The sequence below is a fragment of the Phacochoerus africanus genome, chromosome 4, assembly GCF_016906955.1.
Source record: "Phacochoerus africanus isolate WHEZ1 chromosome 4, ROS_Pafr_v1, whole genome shotgun sequence".
NCBI lineage: Eukaryota > Metazoa > Chordata > Mammalia > Artiodactyla > Suidae > Phacochoerus > Phacochoerus africanus.
In genome coordinates, this window is record NC_062547.1 from 1,628,972 (window position 1) to 1,649,013 (window position 20,042).

The 20,042-nt window shown below is 66.9% G+C and overlaps 1 protein-coding gene across 1 annotated transcript; it reads left to right on the plus strand.

Moving 5' to 3' along the window:
• The first annotated feature begins 3,625 nt into the window (after positions 1-3,625).
• CD81 (CD81 molecule) lies at positions 3,626-19,492 on the plus strand. Its single transcript, XM_047774974.1, has 8 exons — positions 3,626-3,784; positions 13,521-13,635; positions 16,582-16,679; positions 17,377-17,451; positions 17,698-17,802; positions 18,160-18,261; positions 18,733-18,819; positions 18,901-19,492. The coding sequence occupies exons 1-8, from the start codon at positions 3,719-3,721 to the stop codon at positions 18,961-18,963; spliced, it is 711 nt and encodes a 236-aa protein (XP_047630930.1). The 5' UTR covers positions 3,626-3,718; the 3' UTR covers positions 18,964-19,492.
• The last annotated feature ends 550 nt before the right edge of the window (positions 19,493-20,042 follow it).

Sequence of the window (20,042 nt, forward strand, 5' to 3'; positions counted from 1 at the left end):
ATAAAAGTGGCAGAGTGAGGTCCTTGTCTCGCTCTTTAGCTGAGGGGATGGTCTCAGACTTTGACCACCAGGTGTGATGCTGGCTGTGGGTCCGTAGAGGCCCCTTACCTGGTGGGGGGCATTCCTTCCTCTTCTGAGCGCTGGGTGTTTTCATCACGGAAAGTGCTGGGTTTTGGCAAGTGTTCCTTCTGCTTCTGCTGAGGCGATCCTATCACCTCAGTCCTTTCATGATAGGGTCTCGTACACTGACTGTTTTTTCATACGTTCAAGGCTTCCCTTTGTTTGTTTGTTTGCTTCCTAAATGCACATCTGTCCCCTAGGGACTGCCTTTGAGTCCCTGTCAAATGCAGTGAAGGTGGCTGACTCCTCGTACAGAGCAAGCTCTGTGTACACAGCCTGTGTGTCGCATCCAGCTGGCGTTTGTTTATTCCCACGGGAAACGAAGGCAAAGAGGCGGGGCTCCGTGATCCCCCCACCCCCGACCCCCCACCCCCACCCCCCGGGGATGGAACGTGTGCCCCTGGAGAGCAGCGAGTCACCAGGCCCTGGCAGAGACTGCTCAGGCCACAAGCTTAAAGGTGGCGCTGGCCAGACCTTGCTCCCCGTGCTCGGGCCTGTGGTCCCATCCACGCAGACGGAGGAGACCAGGGGACCAGCCCAAGGTCACTAGGGGGGAAGACTCAGGTCAAAGCCCACTGGGCAGCGATGGCCTGCTGCTCAGCTGTGCTGGCGGCTGGATCCCCACCCCAAGGCCAGCCCCGACCTCGGGCAGTCAGGCCCGGCAAGGGGGGTCTCCAGCCGCAGGCGTGGTAAGTCCTTCCCGTCCCCCTCAATCTGGGAGCTTGTTCATGCGTCCCGGGAGCTGGCACGGAAGCTCTGCTGTCCAGCCGACAACAGGAGCCTTTCCAGGATGTGGGTGCCCTGGTCCTCAATCCCACTGCCACCCAAACCATGCACCGCTGCCTGTGACGTTCACGGCTGTGTGCCCCCGGGCCGCACATGCGACTTGACCTCTGGGGGAGTCTGGGGGTGTTTCCAGGTGAGATCAGCTCTGAGTCGGTGGACGCAATGAGGTGGGCCTCCCTGAGTGGTTGGACCCCGTCCAGCCACTGAGGCCTGAACAGAACATGTGCCCTTCTCCGGCCCCCCTTCCTTCCCAAGCTGGCGCAGCTCATCCCAGCCCCTGCTCCCTCAGCTGGGGTTTCCACCGTCCGCCCCCCCGGGTCTCACGCCTGCAGACGCAGACCAGATGACATCACCACGCCGGCCTTCCTGGGTCTCCACAGGCAGACAGCAGACCATTCCCAGCCTCCGAAACCACAAGAGCCAATGCCTCAAGAGTCAGGCTTGTGGCTCCCCTGCGGAAACCCTCCAGTCACGCCCACGGCGGCCAGGATCCCGTACAGCCTCTCTGGCCTTCAGGCCCAAGTGTGGGCTCCTCTGCCCCCTGACCTCACCACAGCCAGACCTCAGACCTCAGACCTCAGAGTCTAGCCCTCTCCCCGCCCCCCTGCTCGCAGCCCACCGGCTTCCTGTCTGTCCCTCCAAGCTCCCCTCTGCCGCGCGTGCTCTCGCAGCACCCGGAGGGCTGGCTCCGGGGACTCCGCCCCGTGACTCCAGGTCAAGCATCCTCAGAACGCCCTCTGTTGCCAAGACGGGCGTGATCACATGGGGGGCATCTGTCCCCCTCCCCAGGGCCCAAGGTCCTCAAGAGAAGGGTTCCTGGCTGTCAGCTCCCCACAGCCAGTGCCTGGAATAGCATCTGGCACACAGCCGGCACCACTAAATGCCCAGTGCGGGACTGACGCCGAGGACAGAACAAGCTGGCCGGGTGCCACCTGCGTTGGGGGATGGTGGGCCCAGGACACAGGTGCATGGTTCGGCCAGTGACCTGAGGGTGGGCTCTCTGTCCCCCAACGCCCCCCTCCCCAGAGGGCCCAGGGAGGGCCGTTCTCCGAGGAGACAGCCTTTGACAGGAAACATCCCTGTCACCGTGGACAGCGGGGGGCCGATGGGACGCCAAGGTGCCCAGGGCATCTAGGCAAGCGTTTCCTCCAACTCAAGGCCTGTTCCGCCTCCTTTCCAAAAAAAAAAAGAGTCCGGGCAGACCCCCAAAGATGTTACTTTTGTCATAATAGCCCTTCAACGTGCACCAACCCCCCATTAGGGATAAACGTATGCTTGGTGCCCTTACAAAGCCAAAATAATTTTTTTTTCTTTTTAGGATTGCACCTGTGGCACATGGAAGTTCCCAGGCTAGGGGCTAAATCGGAGCTACAGCCGCCAGCCTACACCACAGCCACAGCAACCCGGGATCTGAGCCGTGTCTGCGACCTACACCACCGCTCAGGGCAACGCCAGAGCCTTCACCGACGGAGCGAGGCCAGGGAGCGAACCTGCGTCCTCACGGATACTAGTCGGAGTTCCTTAACTGCTGAGCCACGATGGGAACTCCCCAAAACAAATTTTTAAATTAACCACCAAGAAAACTAGGAGAGCACCAACGAGTTATGAGAGGGCCGGCCTGTCTAACAGGGAGCCACCGGCCCCCCCGAGACTGTTGAAGTTTAAACTGCTGTACAAGGAACGCCATGAAAACTTCAGTCCCCGGCGGTGGCAGTGGCCCCGTTTCAAGCAGTCAGTGATTATGCCGGGATTACTGCAGACACAGAGCATTCACTTCTCTCCAGCCGAGTGTCACCATGCTGTCACCTGGGGAGAAGGCTGGACGAGTCCCCTCTCCGCCTCACTGTCAGCCCAGGCAGGGAGGACAGCAGGTCCTCAGGAGACTCAGGAGGCAGGGCCGGCCTCCCCGGGGTCTGGGCCCTGCCAGGTGCGCGTGAAATCCACAGCATCTGGAAGTTCCGCAGGCACCTTGGGCCTTTCAGACACTTACCACTGGTCTGGGGACACCCTGTCTGTGCCCCTTCCAAACAGACTCCTCTAACAGGTGGCAGCCAGGCCCCCTTTCCAGAGCACAAGGGCTTGGCTGCCTAGATCGGCTCCCAGGATCTTCAAACCAGGGCCTCATCACCCACCCACCCACGTTCCCAGCCAGGGAGCCAAGTGAACAAAGCACGCTGCAGGCTGGGCACTGTTGTGGACGGTGCATCACCTCCTCCAGGGAGCCTTCAAGGATAGTCCAAGGCCCCTGAGGGAGGAGAGAGGAAGCCAGGGGGAGGTTTTTCCCTAGCCGCGGGCCAGTCCTCAGGCTCGTGCCCTCCGGGGCTCCGAGCGCGCCAGCAGCCCAGAGACGCGTGTTGCGCCTGGCACTGCGCGCCCAGGCCCCCTGGGTCCTGACTGCACCAGGTCGGACACTACGAAGCGTGTGAGCTGCAAGAGGGAAGAGTTGCCCAGGGCCTGGGTGTGCGGCCACTCCGCGCTCGGGCAGCAGGGCTGGGGGCGTGGCACGTGGGCGGGGCCTGTGGGCGGGGCCTAGGCGCCCTATAAGGAGCGGAGCGGGGCGCGCGCCCGACCAGAGAGCGAGCGCGCGGCAGCGGCGGCGGCAGAAACCCAGGCGCGTCCCGGCCAGGCCTCTAGTGTCCCCGGTCCACAGCGCTCCGCGCCCCTCGTCCGCGCGTGCCCCGCGCCCCGGGTCCCCGCGCCTCCGTCGCCCGTCAGGCCCCCAGCCGCCCGCCAGGCCGCTAGGCCCCCAGGCCCCGCGCCCGCCGCCCAGGCCCGGCCCGCTCCTCGCAGGCCGCCCGCCGCCCGCGCCGCCATGGGGGTAGAGGGCTGCACCAAGTGCATCAAGTACCTGCTCTTCGTCTTCAATTTCGTCTTCTGGGTGAGCCTCGACCTCCGGGGTGGGGAGGGCGCACCCTGAGCCCGGCGGGCCGCGCGCCCCGCTAGGCCCTGCCGGGGGCGCGCAGCGGGGCCGCCAAGTTGCGGGGCCACCTGTGTGCGCCGGCGCGGGGCGGGGGTCCTAGGCCGGCCAGTCGCGGCCGTGGGGGTCGTCTGGGGCCGCCGCGCCCCCTCGACTTCGGGACAGGAGGCTCTGAGCCTGGTTTCGGGCCTCGGCGCGCGGGGGACCAGAGCCGCGCGTTCGGGCCAGGGCATCTGGGGCCCTAGGGCCCGTTACCGGTTGGTGATGGTGGTGGTGCGGTGGGTGCGCGCTCCAGGCCCCAAACCTCACTACTGCTCAGCCCTCCTGGCCGCTGTTTCTGGGACCACCCTGCTTCGCGCGGACGGAGGGGGCTCGAGGGCGGGGCTCGCGACGCGCCGCCCCCATGAGCTCATCCGGCCGCCGCCCCTGGATGGGCGGCCTGGTGCGGTGGGCGGAGGGGAGGGGAGGAGAGCTGCCCCCTCAGCCCGATCTCGGGCACGGTCCACCCGACTCTGGGCCCAGCCTAGTTCACCCTCCCATCTGCTGTGGCCACCCTGGGGGTCGTATAGGGGGTCCGGGCCGGGGCGGAGCACAGACGGGAAGAGCCCCGGGACCGGGTGGCCCGCGTGCTGGGGTGCCGGCACCATGGCGACCCCAGTTGATGAGGCTGGATCCTCCTTCCCTACTCACCCAGCCTGAGATGCCAGCCCATCCTCGCCCTGGGGCGCTGTGGAGGCTGTGGGGGGAGAGGGACTGGGTGGCTGTTCTGAGTTGGCAGAGGCTGGGGGCCTGGAGAGCAGGGCCCCTCTGAGCTCCTTGGGGGCTGGGGGCTGAATGGATGCTCAGGTCTGGGCTTGGATGTCCACTTTGGAGAGAGGCGCCCACAGGTTGGACACGGGGGCTTCAGGAGGGGTCTGCTGGGGTCTCTGGGCGGCTGGCCTGAGTTGCATTTCCTGATCACTCTTCCCTGCTGGCCAGTGACTGATGAAGCTTTGGCTTTTGTTTCCATTTCCTGTGCTGTTGGAATTGGGGGGGGGGGGGGGGTGGAGAGCCCTTTTTGGCCTGGAGGGACCAGGAATGGCTGTCAGGGGTCCCTCTCACAGCTGTGCCCTGCCTCCCCTCAGCTGGCCGCCTGCGCAGAGACTCCTGGGCCCTCCTTGCTGTCCCACCACCCCGGCGTATCACCCCTCCTCACGGAGGACCCGTGCAACAGCTTCGGGATGCTTTATTTCTCAAGTTGGTACGGGCAGGGTCAACTTTTAAAATGGCCCCTGGAGGAGTGCGTGGGCCTGGGGACACCTGCTGGCCATCTGGACAGCCAAGGAGCCCGGGGTGGACCTCGGGGCGGCGAGGGCAGAGACTGGGCTGACTCCTAGCTGGCGTGGAGTGGGAGCGCCACATCCTACCTGGGGGGGGGGGCCCTGGGGGGGGGGCCGGCAGCCATCAGCCTCGGCGGGGGGCGGGGGCGGGGGGTGAGGCTGTCGTCGGGATGGGCCCGCTGTGGTCCTGGGGTGTCGTCAGGACCTTTACTGAGGAGGTGGCGTGGCCTGCTTTGGCCCTGGCAAGGGGGTGTCAACAGGCCGCTCTGCTGGCCCCTGAGCCCTTCCCCTCTCAGCAGAGCCTGGGGGGCCCTGGCGGGAGATGGCGGGCAGGCCGAGGAAGGGGACTTCTTGCCTTTGGGCTGGGTGTCAGTGCGGTGAGTCTCTCCCCCGGCCCTGCCCTGCCCTGCACGAGGGGTCTCCGGGGCCTGCCCCCCCCGCCCCAGCTCTGCCTGGGTGCCTCGGCCCTGGGGGGCCCTGTGGAGACCCTGCTCAGCCCTCGGGGCCTCTCGATTCAGCCTTAAGGAAATTTATCTGAAGCTCCCCCTCCCCGCCTGGGCGCACCCCGCTGAGGACCTTTGAGGACCTATCTCCCCAGGGCACTGCCCCACCCGCCCCTGTTGGGCCGCCCCGCCTAAGATGCAGCCGATGTCCCTTGGCGGAGAGCAAGGCCCTGAGGGTTGGGAGCCGCCACGCTGGTCCTGGGCTTCCCCCTCTAAAGTGGGGGTCCTGCCCCCTGGGGTTAGTTCAGGAAATGGATGTTGGGCTAGGTGGCTGCCGGGGGAGACGGGAGACAATGGCTTCAGGCGCCCAGATGCCTGGGAAGCCCCCGCTGGGCCCAGCCCCCACTGGCTCAGCGAGCACAGGGCGGTCAGGGTGCGGGGGTGGGAGATCTGGATCTGGCTCCTCCCACATTGTAAAGTTTCCATTCGTTTCGATTCGGAGAGTAAAGCCTTCCCCCCAGGGAGGGTGGGTGTCCCAGGCCGCCTAGTCCTGGAGGGAGCGGGAGCGGGATGCGCCAGGCACAGCAGCAGCACACACAGCTGCTCTCCCGTCTCTCCGCCGAGACCCCCGGGCCCAGGCAGTGTGCACCCAGCACCGCTGAGACACCTGCTCTGGGGCCCCCTGGCCAGGTGGGCTTGGGGCCATGAAGAGCAGCAGCACCTGGAGTCCCTGCCCCTCGGAGGACCAGGGAGCTCCTGGCAGAGGGCGGCCGGGACTCCAGGCTCCCTCCCCACGTCCCTGCTCACCCCACTGAGAGGACAGCCTGAGCCGCGGGAGCCCTGTGCCCCTCATCTGTGAAATGGGCGTGATAACAGCCCCTCCTCTGCCGGGACAGTGGCAGCGCCCCCGCCTGGGACTGGCCGCTCCTCCAGCCCATCGCGGTCAGTGCCCTCCTCCCAGAGCAGGCCGCGAACCTGCCCTTCATTCTCGCTTCCAGACGGCACGTGACTGTCTGTCACCTGGTGCCTCTGTCGCCTTCCTTCCCAGAGAGGGGATGTGACCCTGGCGGGCCTGGGTGGGGGTGGGGATTTCCTGTCTCTGGTGTCAGTGGGGAGGCGATCGGGGCTGCTGAGCTTTGGGTCACCGGCCCGTGGGTGAGGCTGAGAAGAGGAAGTCTGTGCCCTGTCCCCGGGAAGGGCCAGCTCCAGTGAGAGCGTCTGGCCATGGGGGGCAGCAGGGCTGGGTCCAGAAGTGGGGAGCCTGGGACCCAGGCCAGCGCGGCTCCAGTGCCCACCGACACGGGGGCTCGTCCTGCGGGGGGTCCCACCCCCAGCTCAGTCTGCCTCCAGACCTTGAGGCCACCCCAGTCCGCATCTTGTAGTGCTTTGAAGTCTGGGCAGGGAGACAGGACCCCCAAACCATCCACCCCACGTCTTCTTTAAAGCGCCTGAAATGCCGGGACAGGACCGAGCCTGGGCCATGAAATCAATAAGGTTCAGAGTCCAGGCGCTCGGGGGAGGGGCCGGCGTCGCCTCTGCACGGGTTGGTCGGGGGTGGGTGGGTCGGGGGTGGGTGGGTCGGGGGCCTGGGGAGGGGTTGGGGAGAAGCACGAGCGCCCTCACGCTGCCCGCCCCCAGGACCCAGGCCGGACGCGTGCGTGGAGACCAGGCTGGCCCGGCCTTCAGGGCCCTTCCCCCCAGCCGGTCACCTGTCCTGCAGATGTGCCTTGACCCCGCACACTTCCAGAGCCCCTGGACTTTGGTGCCCGCTGTGCCCCCAGCACACACCTTAGGCTTTGGGGGCCGGCCTAAGTCCCTCCTAGTGGCCGAGCAGATGCTGACTTGCACAAAACCACCTGGGGGCCTCCAGGTGGCACCCAGATGCTGAGGGCGTCCCCGCGGGCGGCAGAGGATCCCCTCCCTAAGCTGGCTGCAGGGGCGGTGCCTGTGGCCTGTGACGGGGCGGCCGCCCTCCCCTGGCTCCGCAGGCAGGGAGGCACGGGGGTGGGGGGGGACGAGCCCCGTAAGTGCCTCAAATTGACGGTGAGGGTGGTGGGCAGGGGTCCGACAGCCCCGGTGTGGGGGTCCCGAGGCCACAGAGGCCTGGGGAGCAGGAAGCCCCCTTGTCCTCTTTGAGGTCATGCCTCTTCTAACTTAGAGAGTTAGGGCTCCCCCCGCCCCCAGGTACTGGGGTAACGTTATCCTTGTGGAGAAGGTGGCGGGCAGGAAGCTGGGACCGGCCACCCTGCAGAGTGGCCAGGTGGGCGGCCCACCTTGCTGTCCTGCGCTGTCGCACGGGGACCTTCTGTACCGGCGGCCGTCCGTGCCCCGGGCGGCCTGGGTCAAGGTCGTCCCTGGGGGACATCTGACACACCCTGTAACCGCCCTTACCTGTCACTCGCCTGTGCCTGGGTGTCGGGCTGGGTTGTCCAGGTTGCCGGGTGCCCTGGGCACAGCTGGGGACCTGGCATGAGCACCCCAGGCTGCCCGCCTCCCCGTCTCCAGGGCTGGACGCTGGGCGGCCCGAGTCCACGCTCGATGGTATTGGTCTTGGGTGCAGGGGTACCAGGGGGCAGCGGGTGTAGGAACGGCCCCCTGCAGCCCAGCCCAGCCTCTGCGTGGACAGCCGTTGCCTCTGTCCCTGAGGTAACAGCTCAGCCTCAGGCCTGGCGCGGCCCTGTGCCCGGCAGGACCAGGCTGGAGCCATCCCTGGGGCTGCAGGGGGGCACGGGCTCTCTGGGGCGACAGGGAGGCTGAGGTTCCCAAGTCCCCACACCCGAAGGAGTGGGTGCAGGCTGGAAAGCAGGCCCACACGTCTGCCACCATGCTTCACGGCCCGGTGGGAGCGAGTGCTGGCCTGGACGCCCTCGCCTGCCCCGGGGCCCCTCCACCAGCCCTCTGGTGCCCCCCCACAGGTGCCCAGCCCACCCGATCCTCCTTGTCTGATGCGTGCAGCCCTCCGTGGCCCCTCCAGTGCCCTTCTCCACAGGCCACTGGGACCTCTGTGCCCACGTGCCCCTCACTGCAGGGGCCGAGGAGCAGGGGGACACCTCACGGCGGGGGCCCTGTGGCCGGGGAGTCGGCCCCTTCAGGCTTCCCTGCCCAGGAAGGGCGCGGTAGGCTCTGGCCTGGCCCAGGAGGTGCCTGGTCCTAGGGGCCCCCCCAGGTCTGCCGGGCCTCAAGAGGTGCCCTCGGGGGCCTGCCATCCTGGAGGGAAGTGGTTCCTGCGTCCCCCCCCTGCCCCCTCCTATTTTTAGAGGCCAGGCCTGAGGCTTCCTGAAGCCCGAGGCTGGGGGATGGCTTCCACTTCCTGGCCGAGGCGAGGGTCCCTGCTCCTCTCGTCACACTTCCTTCCTGCCCCGGGACGTGCGGCTCTGTTTCCAGAGGCCACGGCAGGGTCACAGGGTTAGCTGCCCGGCCCCGGGTGCTGCCCGCGGCCCCCACCAACCCCCGTGGCCCATCCTGGAAGGGGGCCTCTTCCCCGACGGATGCCGCAGGCCCTGCCCTGCCCCGCTGCCGGCCTCTGGCTCACCGCCCTCCTGGGGAGGGTCTCCAGACCCAGGCCCCCCGGGTGGCTGAGCCACACAGGCCCCTTGTGGCACATGTCACCCTGGAGGTTAGGGCGGAGTACCCAGAGCCAAGGCCCGTCTGGTCACAGCAGAGCTGCCTCTCTGACCACCCGTCTGAGAGCCTCGGGGTGAGGGCCAGTCAGGGACAGGCTGAGTGTCGCTCGTGGGGAGGATGGGCAGGCCTGGGGGTGGCCATGGGCCAGGGGCTGGCAGGGGGGGACGGCGGTGCTGGGGGGGTGCCCGGGCAACGCCACTCCTCCTCCCTTGCAGCTCCTTCTTGGTAGGGCAGGCAGGCCGGGCAGGAGCCCAGCAGACTTGGCAGCCCTCCTTTTATCTGATGCTGTTTATTCGTTTTCAGAACGAATGGAGGAAGAAAGAAACAGAAAGTGAACCCTTCCGGGGGTGGGGGTGGGGGGGAACCAGTGCTTGCCGCCCAGGTCTGGAGCGCCCCAGGACTGCCGGCCGCGAGCCCGCTCCCTCCTGAGCTGCCCCCGCCCCGACCAGGGGGGCTCGGGCTGTAGGAGGGCCTCGGGGTACCTGCGCAGGTGGCAGGGGTGCTTCCGGCAGGCCAGCCTGCCTGCAGGGGCGGGGGCAAGGGGCAGGGGGAGGTGCGTCAAGCTCTGCCCCATCCACCTGCCTGGGAGCTCCTGGGGGTAAGTAAGCACAGTGACGCCAGCGCTGGGCAGCCCTCTGCACACAGGGACGTCAGTCATGCTAATTAATAGGCACCCTGGGTACATTAGGCTGTGTCCCTTTATTTCCTGACTTTACACACGAGGAGGTCGGAAGCACGAAGGGGCCCCGGGGGCCTGAGACGGTCCAGCAGCCAGGGGCTCAGGGGCGCCCTTGGCCACCACACGCTGGGCCCCAGCCCATGCCCGGACAGCGTGCTTTCCCGTAACGCTGGGCTCTGTTTTGTAGGGGACAGACGTGTCCCCTTAGGGTAATCCAATCTCTTCTTTGATTGACCCTACAACTTCTGTCCCGTGGACAAGACTTCAAAATTCCCACATGCTTGCTGCTGGCTCCCGGACACCTGGAGAGCCCAGTGGCACGAAGTCGGCAGCCTGGATCCTGGGACCCAGAAGAAACACGTAGCCCCAGAGGCCTTGCTGCCTAGAAGTTCAGTCCTCGGGGATCTGGGCTGGGTTTTTTTTTTAAAGCAGCTTTGAGCTAGAGTAAGCTGCACATTTAAAAGCTCCAGCTTGGGAGTTCCCTACACGGCTCAGCCGGTTAAGAACCCTGTGTTGTTTCTGAGGGTGCGGGTTCAATCCCTGGCCTTGCTCAGGGGGTTAAGGATCCCGTGTTGCTGTGAGCTGCCGCGTACGTCACAGACGGGGCTCGGATCCGCTGTTGCCGTGGCTGTGGTGTACACTGCACCTGCAGCCCCGGTTCGACCCCTGGCCTGGGAACCTCCGTATGCCGCAGGTGCAAACTAAAAAAATACATACATGAAATAGAATGTACTGCTTGGTAGGTTTCGACCTAAGGCGGCACCGGAAGGCCGTGACCAACCCCAGGGGAGAGGAGCCACTCGTCACCCCCACACATGTCTGGGGCCCTGGGGTCCCTCCTTCCAGGGCGGCTGCTGGCCTGTTTTCCGCATGCGTTTCTCTCCCTTGGATGTGAACGGAGTCGGGAGGGGCTTCTTCCCCTTGGTCTGGTTCTGCCCTCAGCGGGCTTGTCTGGAGGGTCACCCTGGGAGGTCCTCCCTTGGGGCTGCTGGTGGGCGTCCACCACTCACGACCTGAAGGGCATGGGCTTGTCCCCACTGGGGGTGTTGCCAGGAAGCTGCCGGAGCCTTTGGGCGGACGGGGGCGTCTCTCTGACCCACGACCTGTGCGTCTTTCCTTGTGTTTCTGCCGCGCGTGTTTCTTCTTTGGTGAAGTGTCCTTTCAGTTTCTTTGCCTGTTTTTCCAAGATTGGGTTTGTGTGTTGAGTTTTGAAAAATCCTGTGTAAATTTCGGCTACGGGTCCTCCTTAACCATCTGCAAGTCACAGGCCAGGGCTCAGCTTCTGAAGAGCAGGCTTTCAGACACCTGCTGCTCTGGGCCCCTGGCCCGCAGAGGCACCTTCCCCTCAGCCTCTGCTCTTTCTAGGGGGCAGGGGGGGCCCCAGTGCCGCCTTTGCCCTCCCTTTGTAGGTGGCCTTCGCTGAGAGCCCATCCCCCTGAAACAGGAGGTGGTCACTGCCCCCACAGCCTGCATCCAGCACCCCCGCCACCGGCAGGTCCATGCAGGGCTGGAATAGCCAGGGACCACTGGCCAGGAGGGGGCCTCACTCCTCAGGAGGGCGGGCTGGCCGCAGGGGGATCCGGAGGCCACTCCCCCCGGCCCGGCCTCCGCACAAGTCCTGGAGTCTGAACGGGAAAGTCCTCCCCAAGTAGGACAGGCGGGACCTTGCCTCTGGTCCCACCACCAGCCTGTGAGGGCGGCTGAGTGCTGTGCTCACCCGTTTCCGTTAGGACTCTGTGCTGTGAGGTGGCCTTGTCCCCTTGGCTCCTGGGGTGAGGGCTGCACGGGGAGGATGGGGTGGTTCCAGCCCAGCCGGGGGCAGGGAGGCTGGGCATCACTGGAGCCGGGCGCCTCCACGCTCAGCTGTCCTTCTGATGGGGACACTGCGGCTGGGTCCGGGCTTGGGGCCAGGTCTCTGTGACTACAAAGGGAGGCCGGGGGCCAGGGCTTCCCCTTGCCCCACCCCCTCCGTCCTGCAATGGCTCACACAGTGGTCTCTGGACCACAGCTTCAAAACAGAGCAAGGGACGGCTTCTAGCCGGAGTTCCCACGGCAACTCTCAGCCTCAGCCCCTCCTCCCCGGGAGGCGCAGGTGGCAGCCAGCTCGGGCGTCCTCCCTCGGGAGCCCCCCCCCCCACCTCCCTCTGTGTACATCCCAGGCCCCTCAGGCCCTCTAGTGGGTGTGGCAGGCACCGAGGAGCAGCCAGGAGCTCCAGGCACTGCCTTGAGTGGTACCCAGGGCCTGAGTGCGGCGGGAGGGACCTGACCTGAGCTGGTGGGTGCATAGTAGGGCCTGCTGGTCCCACTGCGCATGCACTCAGGGGCCAGACCGCCTCTGACCCCCTGGGTGGGAGAGTGGAGTCCCAGGAAGAAACTCCGAAAGACGGGGATGCTGCTGACAGCATCTTCTGGAGGTGGTAGCCCAGCCGCTGCCAGGCACCAGTGGTCCCCAGCGGTCCCCGTCCCCACCAGCCTTATCATCCAGCGCCCACGTACCCGGGCCTGGGGGCGGTGGCGCATGGCTCATTTCCTCTCCACCCCAGACCTGCCCCCTAGTGTCACCCGCCTGGGGATCCCTGAAGATGCCAGGGGCTTTCCTGGGGGCTCTCCTGAAGATCCGGCCCCACCCCCGCCCCCATCTTGCCCTGGCCAGGGCCCTGGGGGCGGGCCCTGGGCCAGCCAGGTGGTTTTCTGGGGTCTGCTTTTTGGTTTCTCTTCCTTGTTGGACTTGGAGCTGACAGCCTGTGCGACAGCCGACGCCTATGGCTCTGGGGACAGTTGGAGCCTCCGTGGGGCAGCCCCGGCGCCTGCCTGGGTGATCAGGTGCTCGGGCGTGGGCCTGGCTGGGCTCACCCTGGAGGGCAGACCCCACCCACCGCTGAGCCCTTCAGGACCTCCCTCGCCCGGAAGCCCCCGCTCTGAGCAGAGCCCCTTTCCTGCCCCCGCGCAGGGCAACCCCCCTCCCCCCGCCCCCGTCCCGTCTAGCTGGCACACAGCGGGCTTCCTTCCTCCCAGGAGTTCCCCCTCTACAGCAGAGAAGGGGGATTTAGCCTACAAACCACCGGCCCTATGGCTTCCCGAGGCCACAGTGCCAGCGGCCTCAGCTCTGCACTGCCTCCTCCAGCCCCGCCCGGGCCCTGATGGCATCAAATCGCCACCCCTCTCCTTGTCCTGGCAGCAAAGACTTGGGGTGCCCTCCATGGGGTTCTGGGATGTGCTTGGGGTCTGGCGAGGCCTCTGGGCACACTTACCAAATCACGTACAGGACGTTGGTTAAATTGTGCTTCAGGTTTACAGTGCTTCTTTGGCATAAGTATGTCCCATGCAGCGTTTGGGACACACTCAGACCCAAGAAATACCTGTGGTCCCTCTGAATGCACGTGAACCAGGTGTCCTGCATCGTACCAAGCAACCTGTCCTGGAGTCTCACTGCAGTGGTGCTGGCAGGAGGTCCCCCGCGCGGTCCCCCGGACGCAGGGGCCTGTGAGCCCCACCTGGAGGGAACCCTCGGCCGCCGACCCCGCGGAGGGGATGGTCCGGCATCCATCTCTCCCTGTGTGTCTGGTGTGGGGGGGATCGCACCACCGCCGGGCCTGGGGCCGCAAGTAACCCATGCCCTTCTCTTTCCCCAGCTGGCTGGAGGCGTGATCCTGGGCGTGGCCCTGTGGCTCCGCCACGACCCCCAGACTACCAGCCTCCTCTACCTGGAGCTCGGAGACAAGCCCGCACCCAATACCTTCTATGTGGGTAAGTGCACGGGGCAGGCCGAGGACCCTGGCCCAGTCTGGGCCGAGCCCGCAGGGGCGTCTGACCCTAAGCTCAGGGAGGCTGCAGACAGGTAGTCAGGGAGGGCTTCCTGGAGGAGGCAGGGCCAAGCCAGCTCCGAGGAAGCCAGGGAGCAGGCGGGGTCCTGTGAGCCAGGGTTCCTGGAGGATCCAGGCAAGCCCGGCTCCCCTCCGGACTTGGTCCGGTGCCTGGCTGGGCTGGGGGTGGCCCCAGGAAGGGTGTGTGGCTGGTTGGGACCCCACCAGATCGACTGCTCTGGGGCAGCTGGCAGGGGCAGGGGCGCTGTGTCATGTGGCGCGTATTTCAGGGCAGGCCTCCTGGGAAGGGGTGGGGCTGGATGCCTGGGCAGCAGAACTAGCAGCTGAGGCTCGAGGAGGAGCCCAGAACCGAGGGGGATGGAGACTGCAGACTGGGCCCCTGGAGGGGGAGGGCTGGAGGCAGTGACTCAGCCCCCGCGGCCACACCTAGCTGCCTTATTAGGCTGCCTGCCTGCCTCCTGGGCACCAGCTGCGCCCCTCTGGGCCCCTCAGGGCATCTGTTCCCTCAGGCCGAGGGGTGGGGCCAATGCCCCCAGGGGCGGGGGCGGAGGAGGGGTGCTTCCCCCCTCCTTCCCATGCCCCCCCCTCCCACCCCGAAGGTGGGGCCTGGCCCTCATGGACCTCTGAGAGCTTAAAGATGCTTCTGTCCTTTAAAGGCCCGGCTCCTGGGCCGGCCCCACACCTGCACGGCCAAGCAGCGCCTTCCTGCTCACAGCTCAGCCAGCAGCCACCCGCTGGCCCAGGGTGCGCCCTCCGTCCTGTGTGGACCCGGGAAGGGATCTGGGTCCCTCTCAGCTGCGGTTTGGGGCCCCCACACACCTGCTGAAGCGGGGGTGGCCCCACACGCACCATCCCACACGGGGCCATCCCTGCCCCCCGTTCTCCCTGGGCTCCAGGGAGCATCCCCAGGGCAGGGCCGGCCAACTCAGGGGAGGGCCCCTGGGCTCCCCCAGGCTGTGGGGCCCCTCACTGGTTTGAGCCTCAGGACAGGGTGAGTCCGCCTGTCGCCAGCGTGCACAAGGGGCCTGTGACCTAGGGGCCCCGCACCTGTGCAAGGCAGTCACTTTGCCCACGTGTCTGAGGACGAGCAGTTTTCCCTGGATCCTCAAGAGGCGCGCCTCTCTCCAGGACTCCTCCCAGGCCTCTCCCCCGCTTCCCGGGGTTTGAGCCCGCAGCCGCCAGGCATGACCCAGCAGGTCCCGTCCCTCTGTCTGGGTGCAGGAAGGGCCTTGGGTGCTCTTGAGTGTGGGCTCTGTGGGCACCCCAGGGCGAGCGATTTGGGAGAGGGGTCCCCCTCCTGGAGACAAGGCTGGCAGCCTCACGCTGGGGCAGCTCCTGTGCTCGGCCCGGCGTCTGGCCCAGCGCGGGGAGGGGTGCTGAGGCCGGGGGGGGGCAGGAGCAGAGCAGCCTGCAGATCTAGGTGGCCCCACGCAGCTCTGCCGCGGGACAGGGTCGGGGTCAGGTGCGTGGAGCTCGGAGGCTGCGGGCTGTGCCCAGCGCCCAGGCTCCAGTGGGGAGGTGACCCTCTGGGAGGGGCTCGTGCGGGGCAGGCGGGTGTTGGAGCAGGCATTCCCCCGCCCCGACCCTGGCCACTCACCCGGTGCCCCATCAGGCCCAGCAGCGGCCCCTGCCAGCTCTCTGTAGGACCAGCGCCGGCTGCTGGACCGCCCAGCAGGCTGGTACCCCCTGCCCTTGGGTTCTTGCCCTGCCCCATGGGGGCCGCTCTCGGAGCCCCTCCGGCCACCGAGTCCCTGCCCACCCGGGACCGTCTGGAGTCACTTTCTGGCTCCGTGCAGACCGGGCTGCCAGGGAGGCAGGGAGCAGATGGGGTCCGGACAGAGGCTCTTTGTCTGACTTCAAGAAGCAGGGTGGGTTAGCTGGGCTCGCTCAGCACCCTGGGCGACGCCACAGGGCCCAGGAGGGTCCCCCGCCTTACTTGCCAGAGCCAGGCCCACAGGCTCTAGACGGAAGCCCAGCACCCTGGGGAGGCCTGTGGCTGAGCCTGGGAGGGGCTGTGGATCAGGCACCTGCTTCGCGGCCTCTCGTAGGCCCTTCCTGGCACTTCCACTCCCAGGAGGGTAGGAGACCTGTGCCCAAGTGAGGAGCCCCCCAGGGTGAGGCTTCCCCCCAGCAGCTCCGCCTGGCCGGGAGGAGGCCCCTGGCTTTTGCTGAGCCCAGCGGTGGGTCCTGGCCCTTAGGCGCCTTCTCCAAAGGCTGGCCAGGCAGGGAGGATGGGCCCTTGGCACCAGAGCCCTGGGACCCATTGTCCTAGGCTCGTGAAGCCCTAGCCTTGTGGAGCCGTGTAACCACGGCGACGGGGGTGGGCCCGGGTCTGCTGGAAGGCCTGGGGCTGTGGGAGGTCCTTGGAGAGATATCGTGGTCAGTGTTTCAGGGGCGAGGGCCCTGTCCTGGTGGGCTCTGGGCACCGAGAAGGGCCGCATGGCCAGCAGTCCCTGCTGCCATGCGCCCCAACCACCAGGCCGCCTCGTCCAGCAGGCTCCAGCCCCCAGGGTCAGGGCCTCAGAAGCCAGACAGAGCCCCCTCCTCCAAAGGGAACAGCCAAACTTCACACGCACACAAACAGGCACGCCTAAGAGTAGCACAAGCGAAGTGAGTGTCCCCAGACCCTGGGCTGCCGCCTCTGCCCACCCCGTAGCCAGGTCCTCTGCACCATGGCGGGGGTGATCCTGCTCGGCCCCACCAAGAAGCCCCGGAGGCTTGCGGGAACCAGAGCGGGTCCAGGCGGGGGGCGGGGGGGGGGGGGTCGTGCCAAGTTCTGCGACCACCCATCATGGGCATCCCCGTCCTGGCCTCGGCGCTGCTGGCCTCCTCGGGGCACTGAGGGTGTCTGTCGCCCCCGCCCCCACAGGCATCTACATCCTCATCGCCGTGGGTGCTGTGATGATGTTTGTGGGGTTCCTGGGCTGCTACGGGGCCATCCAGGAGTCACAGTGCTTGCTGGGGACGGTAAGGCCGGGGGAGGGGGGCTGCAGGGCCGGTGGCGGGGGGTGGGGGCAGAGCCAGGAGCCCTGGTCTAGTTCCCGAGGTGGAGCCCGTGCCTGCCCTGCCCCTCCGACCCGGCAGACCTTCTGCAGAAGGCCAGGGCTCTTAGGTCCTCCGTCCAGGTCCCAGCTCTGAGCTCTGAAGTTGCTTTTTCTTTTCTTCCTTCTTTAAAAAAACAAAGTCGCAGACGTAGCAGGGATGTCACAGGGACTGCTCAGGCCCAGGCCCAGCGCCAGCCTCGGGGATCCCTGGGCGTGTCCCGCCCACGGGAAGCTGTGGCCTGGCCGTGCTGTCCAGGGCCTGGCGTCCGGGAGGCATGGGCTCTGGAAGTCTGTGCCAGGGTCCCCGGTGGGGCCCCAGGTGCACCACCATGGCCCTCTCCTTCCCTTTCCAACACCCCCGGCCCCGACCTTGACCTCCCCCCGCCACCCCATCCTGCAGAGCCCAGCCCTCGGGGATGCTGAGCACCCTGGCATCTGGATGCCAGGACCGAGTCCTAGACTCTGCTTCTTGGCTCCGCGGGGCTCACCCCCTTCGGGACACGGAGGGGGGATACCACCGACCACCCCCGCACACCTGTGCCCCTCGGGCCTTGGTCACGCATGAGGAAGACGAGCCCGGCCGTCTGGGGCCTGCTCTGACCGCGCGCCCCCCCCCCCAGTTCTTCACCTGCCTCGTGATCCTCTTTGCCTGTGAGGTGGCCGCCGGCATCTGGGGTTTCGTCAACAAGGACCAGGTGAGCCAGTGTCCGCAGGGAGGGACAGGGACGCTGGAGGAGGAGGGGCTCAGGTTGGGGGGGGGGGGCTTTGGGGGCTCCTCCGGGCAGGAGGGCACGGAGGGCTTTCTGGTGGAGGCAGCCCGGGAGCCGTCCCGGCTTGGGGGCGGGCAGGTTTGTCATGGAACAGCTGCCTTCTGGGAGACCCAGGGGAACGTACCTCCCTGGGGGACAGTCCCGGCAGGCGGTGACCCCCTCCCTCCCCAGATCGCCAAGGACGTGAAGCAGTTCTACGACCAGGCCTTGCAGCAGGCCATAGTGGACGACGACGCCAACAACGCCAAGGCTGTGGTGAAGACTTTCCACGAGACGGTGAGGCGGGGAGGACGTCCCGGGAGCTCGGGGCCAGGAGAGGCAGGGGCAGGCCCAGGGCGGGCATCCAGGAGGGCCAGGGGACCCGGGAGAGGCAGGGGCTGGGGGCCTTTGTTGTCTCGGTGAGACCTCAGCTAGGAGCCGGAGGGGCATCGGGACCTGGAGGTCCCCAGTGGGCACTAGATGGGCTGGGCCGGCCGGTGCACGGGGGTCTCTGAGCAGCACAGCTGCGGACCAGGCAGCTGTCCTGGGCCCAGGTCTTCCCCGGAGAGGACTCTTCCAGCCCCCAGGCCAGGCCAGGCCGCCGCTGCCGGCTGCGGGCTCAGGGCTGATGGCCGGCGCCCTGCGTCTCTGCAGCTCAACTGCTGCGGCTCCAACACGCTGACCACGCTGACCACCTCCGTGCTCAAGAACAGCCTGTGCCCCTCGGGTGGCAGCATCATCAGCAACTTGATGAAGGTACGGGGTGCCGGGGGCAGGGGGAGGTGGCACCTGCGGGCCATCGGGCTGCCATCCCCAGCGGGTCCTGGGTGGTGGCGGGGCCTTTCAGGGCGCCCGCTGGCAAGGACTGGGTGGCAGCGTGGGTGGAGTCGGGACTGCTCTGCTGCCGCCGGCCGTCGGGGAGGTGAGTCTCTGGCCCAGGTTCCTGGTGAGGGAGTTCCCCAAACTGCACGGAGGGCGCCCCGACCGCCTGCGCCCGCCCTGTCCCTGTGCACTTCACGATCTCTGGGTGCCAGAGGGCACACACTCGCCATCTCCCTGTTCGCGTAAAGGGCCGTGAGTCAAAACCCGGGGCAGGCCAGGTCCTGTTCACACGTCTTCTGTGGGGCCTGGGCCCCTCTGTCTCTTGCTGCAATGACCCTGGGCCGCTGCACCGCCGGGGGGCCTGAGGTCGGGCGCCGCTGACGGCGCGCTGCCCCCCCCCCCCAGGAGGACTGCCACAGCAAGATTGACGAGCTCTTCTCGGGGAAGCTGTACCTCATTGGCATCGCAGCCATTGTGGTCGCTGTGATCATGGTGAGTGGCGGGCGGGCGGGCGCCTGCCCGGGGCCCCGCGGGTCTCCCGGTGCTGACCGGCCTGCCGCCCCCTCCCGCCAGATCTTCGAGATGATCCTGAGCATGGTCCTGTGCTGTGGCATCCGGAACAGCTCGGTGTACTGAGGCCCCGGCCACCGAGGCCGGGGTGGGGGCTGCCGCCCCCCTGTGGCGCCCCCAGAGTGACCGGATACTTCTGAGAAGGGCGGTCAGCACCCGTGTACATAACTTCCTGACATCGCCGCTACACTGATCAGCCTTTACTTTTGAGGTCCTGTTCCTGTCCTCAAGTTCCCTGTTACTTTTGGGGCCGACGTCACCCGTAGGTGGCATGTGAGTGGGCCGTGGGGACTCTAGGGCAGGGGCCCCCTCTGCTTCCAGGGCTGCTTGGGGCCTCTGCCTGCTCAGCCAGGCCTCTCCTGGGGGCCACGAGGGCCCTGCGGCCCAGCTGCGTCCTCCCGCCCAGCCGACCCCGTGGGCTGCGCGCTCGCCCAGCCCTTTTTAATCCTTGTTTCCTTCCGGCCACCTGTCTTGAGAGCCGGGTCTCCGAGCAGCCTTACGCCTCTGATGCACCTCTCCTTTCTAACGCGTCACTTTCGACTGTAATTACATCCTCAAAGTCATTCAATAAAGAAAGAAGAAACAGGCATGCTAACCAACTGTCTGGCTCCTTCCTATGCCTGCGACGTTTCAGACGGGCCCCGGGGGTGGCACTCGGGCTCTTCAGACATGGCTGGGCCGGGGGTGTGCTGCCAACCCTGTTGGTGGGTGTGGATGGGGCTGCGGGGAGACTCCGTGGGGGGCACGCCCCTCTGTTGGGCCTTGTGTGGCCTGCAGCCGCCTCCACTCACTCCCACCGCCATTCCTCGGGCAGCACTGCCCAGCAGGGGTGCCGAGGGCCGGTGGGGCAGCTCTGCCAGACTGCTCCCTCCTGAGGGCCTCTCCTCTGACTGGTTGCTTGTGTGGAGCTCGGTGGCCCCATCTTGCAGGGCTGGTGGGGGAGCCCACTGGCCCACCACTGCACCGAGTCCTGGCCACCTCTTGGCTAGGGCCCTGCCCGCACTGGGAATGCTGGGTGATGTCACCATGAGCTGCCTGCTGGTCCCGACCTCTTGAGGCCACCTGGGGCTCCTTGGGGGCTGCAGTGCAGCCCTGCCCCTCCACAGTCCCCACTGGGGTAGTGGGTTGGAAGAGGCCCTCACCTT

What these genes read in the sequence shown, in the direction of transcription:
- CD81 (XM_047774974.1), top strand. Translation starts at nt 3,719, where the DNA reads ATGGGGGTAGAGGGCTGCACCAAGTGCATCAAGTACCTGCTCTTCGTC. An exon ending in ACCCAATACCTTCTATGTGG is followed by an intron (nt 13,636 to 16,581) that starts GTAAGTGCACGG and finishes CCGCCCCCACAG; the next exon opens with GCATCTACATCCTCATCGCC. An exon ending in CACAGTGCTTGCTGGGGACG is followed by an intron (nt 16,680 to 17,376) that starts GTAAGGCCGGGG and finishes CCCCCCCCCCAG; the next exon opens with TTCTTCACCTGCCTCGTGAT.